General features: G+C 47.3%; 4 protein-coding genes across 4 annotated transcripts; 1 reads left to right on the top strand and 3 right to left on the bottom strand.

Moving 5' to 3' along the window:
* Nucleotides 1–7,488: 7,488 nt before the first annotated feature.
* On the bottom strand, nt 7,489–10,314 carry N7533_013276 (uncharacterized protein; the record flags this gene model as incomplete). Its single annotated transcript, XM_057109926.1, has 1 exon — nt 7,489–10,314. One exon carries the CDS (start codon nt 10,312–10,314, stop codon nt 7,489–7,491), a length of 2,826 nt encoding a protein of 941 aa, XP_056953511.1.
* A 205-nt stretch (nt 10,315–10,519) lies between these two features.
* Nucleotides 10,520–17,224, bottom strand: ftmA (nonribosomal peptide synthetase ftmA; the record flags this gene model as incomplete). Its single annotated transcript, XM_057109925.1, has 1 exon — nt 10,520–17,224. The coding sequence occupies one exon, from the start codon at nt 17,222–17,224 to the stop codon at nt 10,520–10,522; it is 6,705 nt and encodes a 2,234-aa protein (XP_056953510.1).
* Nucleotides 17,225–17,284: 60 nt separating this feature from the next.
* On the bottom strand, nt 17,285–17,761 carry N7533_013274 (uncharacterized protein; the record flags this gene model as incomplete). Its single annotated transcript, XM_057109924.1, has 1 exon — nt 17,285–17,761. One exon carries the CDS (start codon nt 17,759–17,761, stop codon nt 17,285–17,287), a length of 477 nt encoding a protein of 158 aa, XP_056953509.1.
* A 1,327-nt stretch (nt 17,762–19,088) lies between these two features.
* Nucleotides 19,089–20,674, top strand: N7533_013273 (putative aspartate-tRNA ligase; the record flags this gene model as incomplete). The annotated part of the gene is made up of 3 exons (XM_057109923.1): nt 19,089–19,802; nt 19,882–20,156; nt 20,248–20,674. 3 exons carry the CDS (start codon nt 19,089–19,091, stop codon nt 20,672–20,674), a joined length of 1,416 nt encoding a protein of 471 aa, XP_056953508.1.
* Nucleotides 20,675–21,088: the final 414 nt, after the last annotated feature.

Here is a 21,088-nt window from a genome sequence, read left to right as displayed (position 1 = left end):
AGCTATCACCAATTGAGATGAAAACCCTGAGGGAATACATCGACGAAAACCTCAAAAAGGGATACATCCGGCACTCGACATCATCAGCTGGATACCCAATCATCTTTGTACCAAAGAAGGGGAATGAGCTTCGACTATGTGTGGACTATCGACATCTGAATGACATTACCATCAAGGACCGACACCCATTACCTCTTATCCAGGAGATGCAGGACCGCATCCAAGGAAGTGTTTATTTCACCAAATACGACATCACCAACGCATACAATCGCCTTAGGATCAAAGAAGGCGACGAGTGGAAAACAGCGTTCAGAACGAAATACGGGCATTTTGAGTATACGGTCATGCCGTTTGGACTCACGAATGCACCCGCAGCGTTTCAACGATTCATCTTCAGTGTATTGGAAGAATATCTAGATATCTTCGTGATGGCATATCTCGACGACATCCTAGTGTTCTCCAAGACCATGGAGGAACACGTTCAGCACAACAAAAAGGTGCTACAGAAGCTCAGAGAAGCTGAAGTCACGCTCAAACTCAAGAAGTGTGAATTTCACGTCCAGGAAACAGATTTCCTAGGATACGTAATCAGCAAAAACGGATTTGGCATGCAGGAAGACAAGGTCAGAAGCATCCTAGACTGGCCAACACTCAAGAATGTGAAGGAAGTCCAACAGTTCATGGGGTTATGCAACTACTACCGACGATCGATCGACGGGTTTGGTAAGATTGCGGTCAACCTCAACAAACTGCTCAGGAAAGACCAAAAGTGGGTTTGGGACAACCAAGCAGAAAAAGCGTTTAGCGACCTCAAGAAAGTGTTCGTTGAACGAACGATACTCGCACCAGCCGACCCAAGCAAACCATACACAGTGGAAACCGATGCATCGGACTATGCACTCGGAGCGCGACTCACTCAACCGGGAGACGACGGGAAACCAAGACCAGTGGCATTCTGGTCTCAGGGGAATGATAGCCGCCGAACTCAACTACGACATCCACGACAAGGAATTGCTAGCCATAGTGTCAGCACTCAAGGTCTGGAGAGCGTACCTGGAAGGAGCAGAACATCAGATACTTGTCAAATCGGATCATAAGAATCTCACATTCTTCACAAGCACGAAGGAACTGACGAGACGACAAGCGAGATGGGCAGAAACCCTGGCAAGATACGATTACAGGATCGAACATTGTCCAGGCACAGCCAACAGCCAAGCAGACGCGCTTAGCAGAAGACCCGACTACGCGATAGGGGTTAAGGAAGCCGTACCAGCAATACTCAAGTCAGACAATGACGGCCATCTAGTATATAACCACCAGAGCTTAGCCGCCACCAGCGAAATCAGGAACGATGGATGGATCAACAGACTAAGAGAAAGCCTGATCGGTGACCCGATCCACAAAACGGGATCCACCGAAAGAATCACCAATGAAGACGGATTGATCTACATCCATGGATTGATCTACGTTCCACAGAAGCTTCAACAGGAAGCGATACAGCGACACCACGACGACCTCACGCATGGGCACATGGGAGTGGAAAAAACGGTAGAATTCCTATCAAGGAACTACTACATCCCAAGCATGCACAGAAAGGTCAGAAATTACATCAGGCAATGCGACACTTGTCAGCGAAACAAGCCATCGCGACACACACCCTATGGCGAGTTACAGAACTCGGAAGTACCAACACGACCATGGGAATGGATCACACTGGATTTCATCACCAAACTACCAAAGTCAGAAGGACATGACATGATCATGGTAGTTGTGGACCGATTGACGAAATATTCGTACATGATACCAACAACGGAAACGATCGATGCCAAAGCCATGGCATCCCTGTTGTTCAGATACATATTCGCCAACCACGGAACACCCGAGAAGATGACATCAGATAGGGACAAGCTCTTCACGAGCAAAATGTGGAAATCATTCGCGGATATCGTAGGCATTGAGCATAGACTCTCCACTGCCTATCATCCTCAAACGAACGGTCAAACAGAACGAACGAACCAAACTTTGGAACAGTATCTAAGGCACTACGTGAATTACCAACAAGATGATTGGGCAGGACTGTTACCATTGGCACAATTTGCGTACAATAACGCCATGCACGCAACCACGAAAGAGACCCCGTTCTTCGCAAACTATGGGTATAATCCCTCAATCATCGGAGAAACCATTGGGAAACAAGCAGAGGCAGAATCATCGAGACTTCTGGCCTCAGGACTCAAGCAACTACACCTCCAATTGGCAAGAGACATCGAGTTCTTCAACCTACGAATGAAGCATTACTACGACCAAGGCCACCAGGAGGGACCAGACCTAAAAAGAGGGAAAAAGTGTACCTCCTACGTCGGAACATCAAAACCAAACGACCAAGCTCGAAACTTGACCATCTAAAGTTAGGACCATTCGAAATCGAAGAAAAAACAGGACCGGTCAATTATCGCTTGAGACTACCTGACAGCATGCGACGCATTCATGCGAATTTTCATATATCGTTACTCGAACCCGCACCGAAAAACGCTAAACTCGCTGCAAATGTGGAAATAGAGGAAGAAACAGAAAACGAATATGAAGTCGAGAGCGTCCTAAACATGAAGCGTGTCAACGGAGAACCCCACTACCTAGTGAAATGGAAAGGCTACGATACCTCGGAAAACACATGGGAACCTATCAAGAACCTGACGGACTGCCGCCAGCTGGTTCAACAGTTCCACCAGGAGGCTGGCCAAAGACGCCATCAAGGGAAGAAGCGTCCGGGACGGCCCAGAAAGCATCTGGCATCTGGTCCATCGACGCCACCATCCTCGTCAGACTCGAGTCTGACGTAGCAGCCAGTTGACGAATCTCTTGCTGCTCGGCCAGACGGTCGAACTCCGAAAGCTCAGCAAGAGATGGGGGATCGTCCTCATTGAGACGATCCGACACCACCGAGTCGTGATCCAACATCCGACCACCACGATCTTTGAGAAATTGTTGATGTTTCTGCAAGCGAAGAATTTTCGCCATTGCCTCATTCATTTTTTGGGAATACTGAAGAAATTGTTTTTGGGCCTCAGTAAGGTCCGCCGAAACTTTCTGCTCCTCCCGTTGCAAGTCATCCCACTCCTTGTCGGTATGAAAGCTTCGTTCACACACCTGGCCCCGACGAGCGCAGGTGGAACACTTCTTGCTATTCGCATAAGGACTCATAATGCAACACTTACCTGAGGGGGGTGGACGTTTATAAAGGATTCTCGAGGACGAGAACCAAGGAGAGGGGAGGATGATGTTACGGACCCCGCGACGCGGGGGCTGCAACTCACAAATGGGCCATCGAGAGCCAATCATTTTGCAACCACCACAACCGCCCACAGGTCACGTGCGGAACATCATAAGAAACCATGGCCTTCCCACCAGAGCCACACGATACAGGATAACTGGGTCAACGGATGGGGAAGACATGGTTAACCCAGGCATCGTGCGAAGGGCAGCATCTTGCGTCGGGCTGGTCCCTACGGGTCGTTCCACCCTACGGTAGCTCGGTCCGCACGACAAGCTAGGGCGCGCGACGGAAGGCGCCACAGGAACCAGACCATCGCACGAATCACCACGAGTTCCTAGTAACCCAGAAAAGTCGTGGAGGTTCGTACGATAACACCCGACGCGGGGACAAGGACGCCATGCGATAAGCACGTAATCACAGGGTATACCAGCGGGTATACCAAGAGGTAGATGGAAGGGCACAATCTGGTATACCACCAGGTGTACCCTCCGATATACCACGCCACGAAGGATTAGATATATAAGGACACTCCTTACACACATGTATTTAGCTCTTCGCGATTAATCAATCTAAGTTACTACAGTATACCTTTTGGGATTACTCTTCATTCAGTTTCAGTCCTGTGACAAACATACTACAAGTAGGGGAGCTCTTCGGACTGACCTACTTGGCGCACTACCTGGCGCCTCCTTGAAGTTACTCTATAAGATCCGAGTCCGTGTAAGGCTTAGCACAGCAACGGTACGATTGCGAGTTGATACTTGAGGAGTACGAGTGATAGATATCACGACAACCAACGACACAGACGACAACTGGTAAGTTGTCCACCCAGATCTAACCACTCACTGTGACCAGTTAGCAAAGCGTGTAACACTAGATATGTATAGTAAGGTCTCTACCTTAGCTATAGTAAAAGAGATAGTTAATATTCTACTTACTTAGTACTCTGTTAATACCTCTCTCTTACTAATTGGTAAAAATTAGATATCTTGGTTTGTTGTATGTTATAAGAAGCTAAAAACCCGGTTTTTATATTGTTATGTTGTTTAGTGTATATTATGTGAAGATCCGGAACTTATTTGTAAGTGGTTTGATTAATATTGTAATATTATTACTAAATATAGTATTCTTAATAATGATATCTATAACTTTAATAAAACTAGCTTTATAATAGGGATTACTAGTACTTTAAAAATAATTATTAGTCGGGAGTAGTAGAGAAAAAGAAAAGTTATATAGCCTAGTAACTGGGAGTAGGTTACTGTAATTAAGTGTATCTATTTGGATAGTATTCTACCTCTAATAATTATTTTTAAAGTTAAGATTTTTATATCTACTTAGTGTAGTATTATCCTAGATAATTGGTGCTTTAAGGTTAGTAATAATAGATAGATTACTGATTAAATTAGTATTTTATAGTTTGAAAATTCCTTTATTCTATATGTTAAGAAGTATTAATATAGTACCTAGTCTCTTTTAGTTATGGATAGTTATAGGAGTTATCTTACTCCTTAATTTAATACTCTATATATAGAAAGTAATATTGTGCTAATCTGTATACTATCTTATTTATTGTATCTATTATAATCTTTTGATATAGGTTATTTTAGTATATTAAAGTACTTCTATAGTTAGACTATATAAGATCTTACCTATATAGGCTCTATAGATATTAAAAAGTTTGATTTTCTTTATCTGTACTCTATAATATATATAGTAATATATATAATCTCTATAATTACTAGTAGTTTTATGGTATTAGGTATTATTCTATATATATCTAAGGTAGTACTTTTAAAACTTAAGGTTTATTCTCTATTACCTATATTATTACTATTATATAGTAGTACTAGTAGTTATAAATTTATATTTTATATACTATTAAAAGCTATTAATTTTTGATGCTAGGTAGTATTAATTAAGTAATTACTAGAGTATTGAGATATTTTACCTAATAGTGATATATATTAGTAATTAGAGTAGACTACTAAAGGTATATAATTACTTACTAATTAGTTTATAATACTAATGACTATATATAAGTGTATAATAGTAGAGAATAGATAAAAGTAGTAAAAAAAGGTCTTATTTAATAAGTAATTAGTATAAGAAGGTGGAATGACTGCCGAAGAGATATAATTATGTCTATAAATTAAGTATAAGCACTAAATAGTAATATCCTTGGTGTCACAGTGTGCTCCGGCAGTTACAGAGACAATGACTAGGAGGTCTATACAGTACTGTACTAATTGTAGAGAGCTAGGGTATAAGTGGAATAGGTGTTCAGTTGTGAATAGTGCTTAGTTTTTGCAATATATTATATGGTGGTTGTGTAATATTCAATATATATTGTTGTGATATAGGTAGGGTAGCGGCTCGGTGGTGGTGGCGGTTCGGTGGTGAAACACGTTAATAACTCACTAACTTTACAGACCTATAACTCAGTAACCAGAGAAGATAATAATAATTAGAGAATATTTTCAGAGTACTTAGAGTCTAGGGGAAAAATATAACACAAAATAAAACCCTAATAAGGGATTTGTGAGGTTTGCTCAAGGTCATGATTGCAGGCATAGACAGGCACGAATCGGTATCAAATCGGGCACGAACCCCTAGCGTAGCTAAGACAAGATCGGGTCGCCACAGGGAATACAAAGATAGTTAGTTGCTTCTCACCAAAGCTTACCCTCTTTGACACGAGCCCCGTGACACTATCCTCTGTAGGATATCCTATCCTATATAGGACATGTTGGAGTCCTTATATCATCCTTTTGATCACGTAACGTTGGATCCCTAGTGATCATAGTCCTTATATCCTTTACTCACGTAACAGGGAGTTGTTACGTAATCTTGACATTATTTCCTCAGGCCAAGTTAGTTGGTCCTGGTCCTTCCGTAATGTTTACACTAGTTCCCGTAATCAGTAGGGTGTCGCTGTGTTCCATAACAATATTTAGGATTTAGAATAGAATTCTAGAAATAACCATTGAAAGATGGGAATGCTCGCTGGCTGTCTGTCATGCAAACGGGTCGATCACAAGAGAACAAAACCACCACACTTGCAGAGTGCAAGAGAGTAGAATACTGCGCGTGACACTATAGAAGAACAAGAGAGTGAAGAATAGAACCTTTCATGGACGGCATACCGATATCACTACCTTGGTGGCCTCAGTAGGACATTTTGTAGAATCGAATCTGAATTGAAAAGGAAGATCTCTCTCTCTGTGTGTGTGTGTAAAGAAAAACTAAGAAGATGATAACAGAAGATTGTTGTAGAGAAGACGATGCTTGTCCTGGTGACACTCTCACACACCGGCTACTTATCCTCACGAAACAAAAATGAAGGCCTTGTTGGTAAGGCCTCAATCACATGACTAGGGGACTCCGATGTTAAGAGCGAAAATCCCCGTTACAATATATATTTAGGGATTATACATTAATAAGTATCTTTTTACTAAGTTTATTAAGTAGGTCAAACATCCTAGAGTAGAGCCTCCTAGTTATACCCTATTAAAAAGATTAAAGAGTTTTAGACTAATTAGAGTTAACTCCTACAACTACTATAGAAGATAGTAACTTCTAAGATTTAAACTAGTAGCAGTAGGGATATCAACTTAGAACTTATAAAATTTTCAGAGTAATCGTATAACAGAAGCTCTGCGTAGTCAGGTCCTAAAATATATAAGCAGTGAGGGTGGTAGGGCAAATTCTGTCCATACTTAAGAAACCCTCACCGCCAAGCAGTGAGGCCCGCTGCTCCAGGTCCCTTGGGTTAGATCTTTGTTTTTTACAAAAATGGGTTATAAATATGTAATCTATAACCTATGCGGGTTGGGTTTTAGGTTGATTACTACAACCTAAAATAGGTTGTGCCGATGTCTAGTACCAATCCTTTTGGGATCAAGGGCAAGTCTATATCTAAGACCGGAACGGATATTATTTTTCAACCACTTAGAGGAGATAATATCAAATTTACAAAAACACATAATAAGCTGAATAAGTCTAGGAATACTAAATCTTCTACGTACTATGAGTAGGGAATTTTGATTGGACGCTCAACGCTGGGACAGCTGTAGACCGATTAAAAATTCCAGGCTGTGGGTCCGAATTATTGCCTTTTCGGCATTCAAGATATCCAACTTGCGCTAGATAGCGCACATTAGCTTTGACAGCGTCGCGAAGAGCCGTTCTATTTGGGGGTGAGAGCGGTGATGTTATCGAAATGCCGTGTTTTTCCCCTTCACAAACTGCTGCACCGGCCAAAGCGGATGGCTTTCGCCAACTTGATTTGTATCGTTCAGGGCTCGCTCGACCCAGAGAGACCACCGGACTGGCTCGCATGTATGCCGCAGCTCAGAATTTACCTGCTCCCAAAAGTCGGAAGCGCGTAGGCCAAACTTGTTGGCGATATTGACATATGACGAGATGTCGATATCGTTCGAAAGGACCTGAGCAACAGTCTGTGTTGCAATAAACCCTGCGTCTGTGATTGGCACCCAGCTTTCTTCGGTCTCTAAGGGATACAACTGTAGCCGTGAAGCAGCGGCAACAACCCTCCAGATGAAGTCGTCGAGGTTCGCAACCCCTTCCTCGGTAGTTCCGATTACCATGCCCGGTTTGATGACCGAAAACCGATTCTGAGAAAGCGGTAGCTGAGAGACAAAGCGACGGACAATAGCCTCTGCAACAAATTTACTTTGAATGTACCCATTGCTTCTGCTTATCTGGTCAAAAGCGGCAGTATTGCCCCGGCTAACATCCAATTCGGCTATGGTACCTCCAGACACAAAGACAAATCGTCGCGAAGAACGGGACATAGCTGCAGTCTTGAGAAGATCGATGGTAGACAGCACGTTGGGTGCCCGGAGGCTATCGTAGTCCATGTTCCAATTTACAACAGCGCCATTGTGAATGATTGCCTCGATGTTGTCGACTGCTGCCGTCCCTGACAACCGCTGCCACTGGGGGTCACTCAGCCCTAGTTTGGGAAGGCCGAGATCTCCTGTCCACACCTCGATGCGTTTTTCGTACTCAGTTCTCCACCACCCTGCGACGGCTGCGGTCTTTTTCAACCTTTCTAACCCTTGACCAGCAGAGGCGGCACGTACAAGAGTAGCAATTCGCTCAACTTTATTGGACGATAGGAGACAACGCAGAATCTGGGTACCGAGAAACCCCGTTCCGCCAGTGAGAAATACATTGACCGGTGCATCAACGAGCTTGGATGGGTTGAACCATGGCTGAGAGACTGCGTCTGTCCAGGTGGAGGACAATGAGGCCTCTATCTCTCCCTCCAAGTCCAATGTCGCGGCCTCTGACTTCGTATCAATGAACTGTGATATCTTGGCAATTGTTGTATTGCGGCTGTTGATCAGTGAAGAGGCCAAATGAATACCAAATTCATTCTGGATGAGCCTCATCAGGCTGATGACTCGAATAGAGTCCCCACCAAGATCATAAAAGTTGTCATCGACACTGATGGTCTCGCTCTGAACTCCAAGAACCGTCGCCCAAGCTTCTCTTAGCCGTTTTTCCGTCTCATTTGAGGAGTCACGGAATGTTGAGGGTAGAGATGATGGAGGATATCCGAGGCCATTCTGCTGTTGCTCGGTTTTGTTCATTCCTCCATTGGCCAGCCGGCTTTGGAAATGATTTGTGGCGATATGCTGAAGGCGACGACGATCCATCTTGCCAGAGGTATTGAGTGGGAACTGCCCAATGGCAAGATATATGCTGGGCATCATGTACGGTGGCAAGCGATCTGCCAGAGTGTCCTTTGTCGACCATGGGATTGTAATGGCACGGACATCGTCTTCAAGTTCCGCTGAATGTTTCGCATCAGCAAAGCACAGGAAAGCCGCCAACACAGATCCAACACCCCCTGCGTCCGGAGCAGTAGCCACCACTACTGCCTGGTTCACCCCGGCCACGCAGTCGCATACGTGACATTCCACTTCGCCTAATTCCACACGGTGGCCACGGATCTTAGTCTGAGTGTCTTTTCGCCCGTAGTAGATCAAGCTACCGTCCTCGTTATACCGCACTAAATCACCAGTCTTGTAAAGTCGGCCTCGTCTGCCAGGGTGACCAGCAATGCCCTGTACTAACCAAGGGGGATCCTCGATGAAGACCGCTGATGTTTTTTCCACATCGCCTAGATAGCCTCGAGCTAGGATTGGCCCCTCCACAAGTAGTTCTCCGACGGCTCCAATCGGCGCCAGCTGGTTATGATCATCCGGAGACACGACCCAGGATACTGAGCCGACAGCCTTGCCGATATGAGAGCCACCACCGTGGCTGACCTGGACCTTGTTGATCGAGCAGAAGATGGTGCATTCGGTGGGACCATATGCGTCGAATATCTCAGGAAGGTGTGCCCACCTTTTGAAATCATCGTCAGTTGCGTTTTCCCCTACAAAGATAATTTTTTGCACAGAAGGGATGCGGCATGGTTCAACAAGTCTTGCCACGGACGCAGTCAGAGAGACGGCATTAACCTTCATCGTGTCAGCGCTCAGCTCCAGATCAGTGAATCTGTCAGCGTCGGAGGGTACACAGATACAACCCCCGTATATGAGTGTCGTGAAAATTTCCATAAGGCTTATGTCAAAGGTATATGCTGTAAATTGAAACATTCTTGTCTGTTCGTTGAACCCCATCTTCGACCCATGGGAGAGGCAACTGGTGCTGAGGGCGCCATGGTCTACAACGACCCCCTTTGGCTGTCCGGTGCTTCCAGACGTGAAGAATACGTAGGCTGGAGACGAGGCCTGCCCGCCAGACGTTGGAGAGGGGGCCACCATGGGTAAAGCCCTGATACTTGCATCATCCACGGGTATTATAATACGATCAGCAGCAGCAAGCGTTGAAGCATATTGCGCTGATGTAACTATCACCTTTGCTTCTATGCATGTCAGGATCGTGTCTCTTCGACTTGCGGCCTGAGATGTATCCAGAGGAACAAACGAACCACCAGCCTTGAGCACGGCTAATGTGGCCACCACCGCCCATCGTGATTTCTCGAAGCAAAGCGGAACCATTGTCTCAACGCCTACTCCGGAGTTCCTTAAGTGCGCTGCGAGTCTGGTAGACATATCCTCTAACTCTTCATACGTCAAATCACCATCCCACGCACAGACTGCAGAAGCACCTCGTTGATTGCCAGTGTTGCTTGTAATGATTTCATGGACACACGTGTCTTCCCTGCGAGGGACAGTCTCGTTCCAGGCCCACATCCGTCTCCCATCATCTATGCTCTGTGAAGGGATGGAAGACACGGGTTCCCACGCCACGGTATGAATGTGCATGAGAACGCGAGAGTATTGGTCCAGCAGTCGATCCACCAAGACCATAGGGATCACCCCCCGAATCGAACGTCGCGCGAACATGGACCGACTCAGCTGAGGGAATGCACGTTATCGTCAGGGGATAGGTGTGAAAGGTCCTAGTAGGCTGTCCTTGAATGAATTTGTACAAGGGGCTATCAGGAACATCCTCGTCTTCGGAGAATTGTATTATCAAGAGGCTCTGAAATCGACACGCATCCGCATACCCGAGTTGACGGATTCGCTGCAGCCCAGTCTGTTCAAAGGGAATCATTCCTAGGGTGCGTGTCTGCACTTCATCCAGAGCCTCCTGGATGATCATGGAGGGAACGTGACGGATGCGAAACGGGAGAGTCGCAATTGTCGGCCCACAAATCTTCTCAATGCCTCTCAAATTCGCCATCCGGCCGCTGACTACGGTGCCGAATACAACGTCACCTTCTCCAGTGAATCTCGACAGGACTATTCCCCATGCAAGTTTGAGAGCTGCTGACAAGGGGGACTTGAGATGTGCATCGGATGGAATAGCAATCCGACGTTCCGTGTATTTAGGAGTTTGCAACAAGTAGGAATCAATGGAAGCTGCCTTGAATGAAGGACAAGTGGCGTTTCCCAACTCGGCATCCCAGAAATCTTTGATCTGATCTTCTGCCGGTAATGAGAGGCAATGTCGGATGAAGCAACTATATGGCTGTGAGACTGGACTGTCACCATTGCAATAGGCCGCTGATACTTGTGTCATAATCATCCCCAGAGACACACCATCATAAAGAGCGTGATGAATAGTCACGACTGCGCGGTATCCATTTGCTTCCTCATCTGGTGCCAAAATTTGAATGCAGAACAAGGGCTCGCCTAGGCCAACGGGGCACTGGTCAGCTGCGAGAGGTGTACTTCGGTAGCTAGTCTTGCGCATGACGGCCTGCACCAGACTGCCTCCCATGCTGGAGGCACATACGATTCTCGTGCGGAGAATGGTGTTTGCCTCCACCACAGTGTTCCATGCGTTGTGAAAACGATCCACATCAATTTGTTGAGCGAGTTCAAGCGTGAATTTGAAGACGTACGCTCCAGGCTGCTTTATTGTGAGAGCGAATAGTCCTTCTTGCAGTGGTGTGCACGGATATATGTCTTCAACATTACTCCTGTCCGTGTTGCATTGCTGCGTCACTTCCCGCATTAACTCCTCGTGATGATGGCTTGTTTGGAGCAGCGAGAAAGGTAGTGGTGGCGGGTGTTCTTCAAAGGAGGAGCTATCGTCAATGCTATCACACATGGCTACACTGGCCATATCGCGAAGGCGTGGATGTGCCAAGATATGTGCAGCTGTCAGTCTCAGACCATTCTCAGTCGCGCGTGTAGAAATAACCATAGAACTGATGGAATCGCCGCCGAGGTGGAAAAAGTTGTCATTCATCCCCACTTCATTGGAGCATAGACCAAGCACGTCAGAAACGACTTGGCGTATCCAAATTTCTGACTCATTAGATGGAGGTATCTTTTCGGATGTCTGAAAGCTCTGGTAGACACTGAGCTCCTTTCGGGAGAGCAGACAAGCTTGTTCCTTTATAAGACGCCTATTGACCTTTCCGGTAGGCCCAAGTGGAAATTTCTTTAGTGGAATGAACAATGAAGGGACCATGAAAGGAGGCAAACTTTTCCGTAAGGCCAGTTCTGCGCTCGAAGATCGGAGCTCGAAAGATCTATCTGGAGAGACAAAGAGGTTTGTTTCAGGCAGCGTGCCTGTGTTTGGACTTGAGCGTTGTTCTGCACTATTGGCGCCGTCCCAGATGAACGCAACAAGCAACTTCTGGGTGTCCAAGCCTGAAGGTATAACTAGCTCCACGACGGTATCAGTTGCCATAGGAAAGGATTGCGTAACCTGGTGCTCGATCTCTGCAAGCTCCATTCTCTGTCCGCGAAGCTTGACTTGCTTATCTCTTCGGCCGACAAATTCGAGCGACCCGTTTCCTACCGGGCTATATCGCAACATGTCTCCGCTTTTATAGAGCCTCTTGCCATATTTACCTGGCCGCAGAGCACGTAGCCAAGATGGAGGAGAAATGAATGACGAGTTGCTGAGCTCTTCATCCCCCAGATAGCAACGACCAACAATCGGGCCCTCGATCAATAACTCCCCAACCGCCCCAATGGGAACGAGCTTCTCTGGATCGTTGGGATCTACCAGCCAGCATGCGGCTGCCACTCCGGATCCAATATTCGTGGGATTTGCATTAGGGAGGGTGTTGGTCTGTAGAGTGGCGTAGATGGTGCATTCAGCAGGACCGTACACGTAGATAAGTCTCACCGCGCCTGACCAGATGGTGAAATCTACTGGCTTGGCGGACTCGCCACCAATTACCAAGAGCTTTAACTCTGGCACAGCACGGGGATCCAGAGTCCGAGCTACAGATGGTGTCAGAAAGGTCCAATTTGCCTTAAGGTCTCTCATGGCACCAGTTAGGCTGTCCCGGCTTTCAGCTTCCTTGGGGACACACAGACAACCGCCAAGGGCCAGAGTGAACAAGTAATCTGAAACGGCCACATCAAACGCGTGGGAAGCAAACTGGAAGACACGGGATTGTCGATTTAGATGATATCGCGGCCCAAGGGCGGTAATTTGAGTGGCGAAGGCCGAGTGCTCCATGACGGCTCCCTTCGGGGTTCCTGACGACCCGGAGGTATATATGGCGCAGATGGCATTGCTGGGAAGTATCTGATCCGTTTGATAGAGTGTTGAGGCTGTCGGGGAAGCGGTTTGGGTCTCTCCGATGATTCCTTCATCCACCTGGACCACATGTCGGTCACATATCTGGGCTGCTAAGGCAGAAAAGTCCTTGGAGCACAGAATCATTGTTGCGTGCGCATTATTACATATCCACGCAAGTCGCTGGGGTGGATGGGAGGGATCCAGAAGAATGAACGCGCCGCCGCCTTTGGCGACTGCTAGGATGGCAACGGCAACCCATTTCGACTTTTCAAAGCAAAGGGGGACAAACATGTCTCGGTGTAGTCCTTTCTCTCTTAGAATCACCGAAACTAGTGAAGACCACTGATCTAGTTGCCCGTAAGTAAGCTGGCCATCCCATGCATCAACTGCGATTGCGTCTGGTTGAGATAAACAATGGTCGTGGATCATGTCGTGGACACACCTCAGCACTGCCGGAGACACCGAGCTGTTCCAAACTTGGAGCTGATGCAAGTCTTCAGCGCTTATAGAATTGATACCACCCACTTTTCTGTCTGGGAACAAGGCTATCTGGCTCAGGACATGGGCAAAGACCTGTAGTGTCCGTTGTACCTGAGGCTTGGGTACTACAGCTGCGTCGTAAACAGCCTCCAGATAAATCATGTCATCGTCAGCAGGAGTACACAGGACTGTTAATGCATATGTATCCCAGGTTGCCTGTGCAGCAATCCCAAGACCCTCAATGCTGCGGAGAATCCCAGACCTTTTGGATGTGGACTGGCTCTGCTGGATAACCAGAAGACTCTGAAACCTGCATGCTCTGGCAGCGTCGTCCCCAACCCTACTGATATTCTGCATGCCGAAATGACCAAATGGCATTGTTGAAATTACACGACTTTGCAACGCCTGGAGCTCCTCGTTGATTGATGAGGCTGGCCTCAACTGAACCCGCAAAGGAAATGTTGCGATTGTTGGCCCAGCCATCTTGTCAATCCCTGGCACTGGGGATCCTCTTCCGGAAACCGTCAACCCGAATACCACATCGTCGAGGCGGGTGTAGTTGGCCAAAGTGACTGCCCATGCTAGCTGGAGACAAGTAGAGAGTGTAATATTTGCTGTTGCGTTCCTTGGAGGCAGGGGAATATCCAAGGTCTCAGATTCTGTGGTGTTCAGGTAATGTGTTGTAGAAGGCAAGGCTGGAAATTGTTCGGCCTGCACATCAGCCATCTCGGTTCTCCAATATTCCGATGCATTCTCGTTCGATTGTTGAACATATTTGACAAACCCGCTGAAGGGCTGTGGGTCCAAAATGTTTCCATGATACACGGCATGAACTTGGTCCAACAGCACGGACATGGACCAGGCATCGTATATGCAGTGATGCATTGTGACAACACAAAGGTTTACCTCTCCTCTGGGGCTGGCAATGAGGCACAGCCGTACCAGTGGTGATCCTAAATTCATTGGACTGGCCCTGTCCTGTGCCAGATAATTTTCCAAGTCATTGTGAGAGTCAAGCTTAAATTCGGTACGAACAACGACCTGATAAGTTGAGCCGTCATCAGAGCACCGTATGAAACGGGTTCGCAGGGGTGGATTCGTATCCAAGGTGGCATTCCAAGCTGCTTTGAACCTGGACACACTAAAACCGTCGCTTTCAATTTTGTAGACTCGCTGCGACACATATGACCCCGGCCGTAGAGCGTTAAGTGCGATGAGGCCCTCCTGAATTGGTGTCGCTGGGTAAATGTCCTCAATCTGTGACTCTGATAATGCGCATTCCCTGGCTGCCACTACAATAACAGCATGCTTCCGACTTTTTGTGATCAATTCAAACGGAGCACAAATGTAATTTCGTTGTTCCTGATCCTGCCCCGAGCCCATCAGGTTTGCTTGATCGAGTAACAATGGGTTTGCAAAAACATCACCGAATGTCAAAGAAAGACCGGCCGCATGTGCGGCTGAGACTAGTTTCATCACTGCCAGAGAGTCACCTCCCCGCTGGAAAAAGTCGTCATGTCTTCCGATGCTCGATTCAGCAACCTTCAAGGTCTGTGACCAAAGTGAACACAGGCTCCGCTCCTGGTCGGTACACGGGTCTTCATGGCTGACATTGGATCCCATGGATAAATCCAACTCAGAAGGCGTCATACGAGAAAGAAGCTCGAGCAGCCGTCGGCGATCGGTTTTACCGGACAGGTTGAGTGGTATGCGGGAGACCGTGACGACAAGAGCTGGAATCATGTAACGAGGAACGAGGCCAGCCAAGTGGGACTTTATTTGCTGGAGGTAGGCGGAGGCTCGGTCCAATGGACCCAAGAGAACATCACCGCTTGTACTCGGCGAGGTGCGGCTGAATCCAAGAAAGGCCACCAGTTTGATGTCATTGGAGTTAGGTGGGTGGCATAGGTCTACCACCACATCGCGAACTGTCGTGTCGGACAGTCCTGCTAGACAGCCCTGAATGTGGCGTACCACCTCATCAATGTCCAGTCGCTGTCCGTAGAGCTTGGTCGAGTTATCCTTTCGACTGAGATATCGGACTGATCCATCATCGGTAAACTGTGCCAGATCTCCCGTCTTATAGAGCCGCCCTCTCTGACCCGGCTTGAGCCTTCGTACCCACGCCGCATTATCTAGAAACGCGAGTGCCGTTCTCTCAGCATCAAGATATCCACGAGCCAGTACAGGCCCTTCAATTACTAACTCTCCAACAGCCCCCACGGGGACCAGCTTATCATGGTCATCGGGATCAACGAGCCAGACTGATCTGCCGATCCTATGACCAACATTCTTACGGTCAGAACCGACTGTTGGGTTGTGCCTCACACAGCAGAGACTGACACTCTCCCCCTGGCCATACGCAAAGATGAGGTTTACTCGGCCCTCCCACGTAGTAAGGCTAGAAAGAGACATCGGTTCACTGGTGAGGAGCAAGGTCTCGAGGGTAGGTGTCATGTCCGGGTCGAGTAACGCAGCTACTGAAGGTGTGAGGTTGGCCCAGTTGACCTGGTATTCGGTCATAAATGTCTCGAGATGGTTGAGGCGCTGTGACTCAGACGGCATGCAGACACAGCCTCCAAGCATGAGGGTAAGCAGCACATCGCGATGAGCTATAAGAAAGGCGAAACTCGAAAATTGAAGCACCCGAGATTGGCTATCCAAGAAAATTGCTTGTCTTAGCATCATACCCCAACTAACGAATGCAGAATGCTCTACTACAATTCCCTTTGGATTGCCCGTAGATCCGGAGGAAAACACAACGTAGAGTGCATTATGAGGGTTGTTAGTGGACATCTCTGCTTTTTGCTCATCACCGTTGCGGCCGTCATGTAAGTATTCGGAACCCTCTTTGACGACCAAGACCTGATCAGATAGCTTGCTTGCCGTATGGAGCAAATCTGAGCTGGCCAGAAGAACATTAATTTGAAGTTGAATGCAGATCTCTTTCATGCGCTTAAGGGGATAATATGGCTCAATCACAACATATGCCGCTCCAGCCTTGATAACGGCAAGTAGGGAAACAACAAGCCACTTTGATTTTTCAAAGCATAAAGCAACATAGGTCTCAGGAATGATACCCATTCCCTGTAAATGGACTGCCAGATTTGACGAGAGACGGTCCAAGTCATTGTAAGTAAACTGGCCATCCCAGGCATTAACGGCCACACTGTTGGGATTATCCACAGCCTGCTTGGATATCAGGTCATGAACACACTCTTCTTGCAGTGTAGTTTTAAAATTGTTCCACTTCTGAAGAATATCAATGTCATCTTCATCACACAGGTCAAGATTCCCTATGGCCATCAATGGTTGCTCTAACAGAGCATTCATGACTCTGCTCACAGCGGCTGCCATGCTCCTTGCCTGGAGGCTACCGACTTTTGTTGCCCAGTAGCCCAGGCTCATGACCAGCCCATCGACCTCCAAAATCATTTTGATCTGTCCGAATGTAAGTACTGTGGGTGATTTCACTGTTGGCGCGCCGCCGAACATTTAGATGGGACCTACATTGGCCATATCATTTTCCTCTAACACTTGGGAAGCTCTCCCAAGACCAATATTGAGCATCAAGACTGTGTCATGACCCTCCAGGGCTGAATCCTGGACGACATCTTCTGAGAATCCACCATTCTGGCACGACCTATTGCCATGAAGCTTCTTCAGGAGGTCTATGATAGGGGTACTCCTGTCAAGCTCCATTCGATGTACCCATTCTTCCAGAGTTGACTCGTTACTAACAGCTCCGCGACGAATGCAACGAAAGCAAACATTGCTTTCACCACTGTAGATTCCCAAAACTAGGCCCCAAGTGAATCTCAGTATCCAATCCTTCTCGAGCCCATAACTGTTGCAAAACTCGTCCAGTGATGGAATAGGGTGGGAAATGAGTCGCAACTCGTCGTCGAGGCCGACATTGTCCTCTATGAGCATGCTCGAGGACTGTCTAGTCGGAGCTTCTATAGCAGTCATTGTAAAGTACGTAAAACTGAGAAGGGAAGGTAGATATCTATCACAGGAAAACCAGGTCCTAGTAAAAAGCTGTGGTCTATACACCCTGGTGTAGGCTTTCAATCCCTGTCTCAACACTATCTCTTACTCTGGTCTTCGCGTCATAAAACTCACGCTATCACGGGAAGAGAGGTTATGGCCCATCGCTGTTACTAGCAAAGTATTTTACAAAAACCTAGAACTCGCACAATGCATCCGTGACTGTTGCTACAGCGTATGCTATACTTTTCTGCCAACAGTGGGGTACGTGCATGCAGACAGTCCACAGTTGCATGTTCCATCTGTGGTTGCAACAAGACATGCACACAATGGTGTAACAAGACTATAGAGTAAGAGTTCATTGATACCAGCTATCGTACCGTAATCTGTTACACGCACAGGGCGTCAATGAGCGGGGTATGTTTAGCACTTTGGGATCGTCTATACTAATTCCCAGAAATAAACTGTTGAGGCTGGCTGAAGAATGACACATTATGACTGTCGATCTTTTTGTAGTCGATCTAACCAAAGTACTTCCTGCTGCCTCTGCAGTCATTGTGCAAGACCATCGAATCAGCAGAAGATCTTTCTTCCGATGATCGAGCCTCGAATGCCAAACAGCGCATGCGCTCCCCCCCCGCATCCGCACGGTCCACATCAGCACGGCCCGTACCTTCTAGGGATCCACTCAGTGGTGATGACAGCTGAGGGAATTTCTGCATCCTATACGGGGTATCCACACTTGCAGGTATCATTACAGATAATTCCGTAATCGTAATACCCATCCGAGTCCTAGTAGCTCAGTTACGTCGAGCGGTAACATGGATGTGGCCGTTGACTGTTGTTCGCCGTACCTATGCTTGTATCAGCCTGCATAACAAGAGGAATATATTTACCACATCACTTGGCAGAGCATCAGTGCACACTACGCGTACTGGTACCTAGGTACATGCAAGGTACGTGCAGTAATTTCTGATGACTGTACATTTTGATGTATTGAAAAAACCCCGCTGCAAGCGCGTCCAACAGTAGGGTTGTTTGAAAGGCAATTCGTAGCCATCCATAACAGCCCACCTAGGTAATGAATGGAATGATGAGCAAGTGCGGGGTTGAGACAGACTCCCTTCTGCTTGTTCCTGTGCCAAAAACTACTTCTAATGCCTGCAAGCATCGTGTCCTGCTCTGAACGCAATATGGACAAACCCAATAGGTTTGACACAATTTTAAGCGCTAGAATATCATCATTTATTTATTCGTTCATTTTTCTCCCTTTGTTTTCTTTTCCTCGCAGGCTTTGCTTCTTTTAGAAATGAATGAGACAGGCCCATTCGCTCACGATATGAAAGGGCAGAAACTGAGCTTTGATGCTAGGGTTGATTCAGTCTTCCAATTTGAGCATCTCAAACTGATGCACTTGGGGCTTCGAGTTCAGAACAAGTCACTGGCAGCTATTATCAGTGCCAGCTCTGTTCCAAAAGCGACATGGGACACAGCACAGAAGCTGACGACCGAGTCCATCATCAGGGTCACAGGCTACGTCGCTCCACAGGCCAGCGATAATGGCGAAGCCAATGACAATGCTGCACATGTAATAGTCTATCTGTCGGGCTTAGATGTCATTGCCTGGGCGTCTCCAGACCTGCCTTCATCCTCATCCTACAGAAGAGAAATGTTGTCCCGCGTTGGCCTTGAGGAACGACTCAGTAATCGCATCCTTGATGTGCGATACGCCGCATCCGGGGCAATTTTCAAGCTCCACTCAGGAATGTGCCAGCTAATTGTCGAATTCCTTTTCTCAAACAACTTCCAGTGGATTCATACCCCGCGTATTATAACTGCCACGGTCCCAGGGGATAACGAGTACTTTCACCTGCCATATTTTGGCCAGGACGCATGGCTAGCCCAGAGCTCGCAGCAACACAAGCAGATGGCCCTTTCTATGGACATGGAGCGCGTATTTGAGATCGGTCCTGTATTTCGAGCTGAAGTCAAGTCTAGTGATTCTGCTAGGCATCTGACTGAGGTAGGTCACCGCTCAAAGTCAAGAGCACCGCTGGGTGCTCCACGGCTCCAGAATTGCTTTTAACGCACCTTATATGCAGTTTACCGTTCTTGATATAGCTATGACCTTCTATGAAGACTACCACGAGGTGGTTGACTTGCTTGAATCCATGCTATTATTTGTCTTCAGGGAACTCCAGGGACGCAAACAGTACCAGCAGCATATCAAGGCTGTTCAAAGACTCTATCCTTGTGGCCGGCCGTTACGAGTGGGCTTCGACGAACATGGCAAAGTACCGCGCATCACTTTTACAGAAGCCAAACGCATCCTAAGGGAGGATATGAACCTCGAGTCTGATGATAGCAAGAACTTTACGTGAGAGAAATTCCATCAATGCGCATCATAACCAACATTGCTATGCCATATTCCTCCAGCCAAATCCCAGTCACTGATGATAATCTTACAGCGAACAAGAGGAGGCTGATCTCGGCCGCCACTTCCGCGACTCTCCTCATCGTGGAAGCACGGACATCTTCACCATCGATCAATACCCTGCATCTATGCGTCAGTTTAACTCACAGGCGAACCCCAACGCTTCAGAGTTCTCGAATACATGGGACATCATAGTCAGTGGACGGGAAATCTGCTCTGGTAGTCAGCGTATCCACTCATACTACGAGATGTGCGAAGCCATGCGTGCCGGAGTGTGCGGCCCGCCACTGGATCCTGAGGCCAGGCAGTGGCAGCCGTATCTGGATGCATTCAAGGCCGGCATGCCGCCACACGGTGGTTGTGGACTGGGCATAAATAGACTGCTGCAGAGCTTCCTGGGACTGGATGATGTGCGTGAGACTACGCTGTTTCCGAGAGATGCGAATAGATTGAGGCCTTAAGCCCGCGTCTGTCTCAACGCAAAGAAAGGAAAGCAGATGGTTCACCTAGTTTAACCAATCTCGTAGTAGATTCAACAGACAGACAACTGTATGTATGGTTTGTATGTATGTAATAAGCACATGTATGTAGGGCTGGTTTCATGCATTTCCTGCAATGCGTTTCGGTGGGACCGGGAAATATAATACCAGCGCTCACATTCCAGGTTCCAGGCTAGAGAGGAGTAGAAATAGACTGAACTGGAAAAGCACTGGCCATCTGTCGTGCCGTGTCTTACCACATTCTCTTCCAAGCCACAAGTAATTGACTTTACATGTATGGTACTTTTGTGATGTTGGGATCTAAGCCTGGATGGAAAAATCTCTCACGAGGTCCATGAGATTACGAGTCTTGTCAATTTCCCATACGTATGCCGA

The sequence above is a fragment of the Penicillium manginii genome (assembly GCF_028828005.1).
Source record: "Penicillium manginii strain IBT 31320 chromosome Unknown utg000010l:1.0-1143873.0:1.0-1144522.0, whole genome shotgun sequence".
NCBI classification, from domain to species: Eukaryota; Fungi; Ascomycota; class Eurotiomycetes; order Eurotiales; family Aspergillaceae; genus Penicillium; species Penicillium manginii.
Note: the sequence above shows the minus strand (reverse complement) of the source record. Positions and strands in the feature narration are given on the sequence as shown.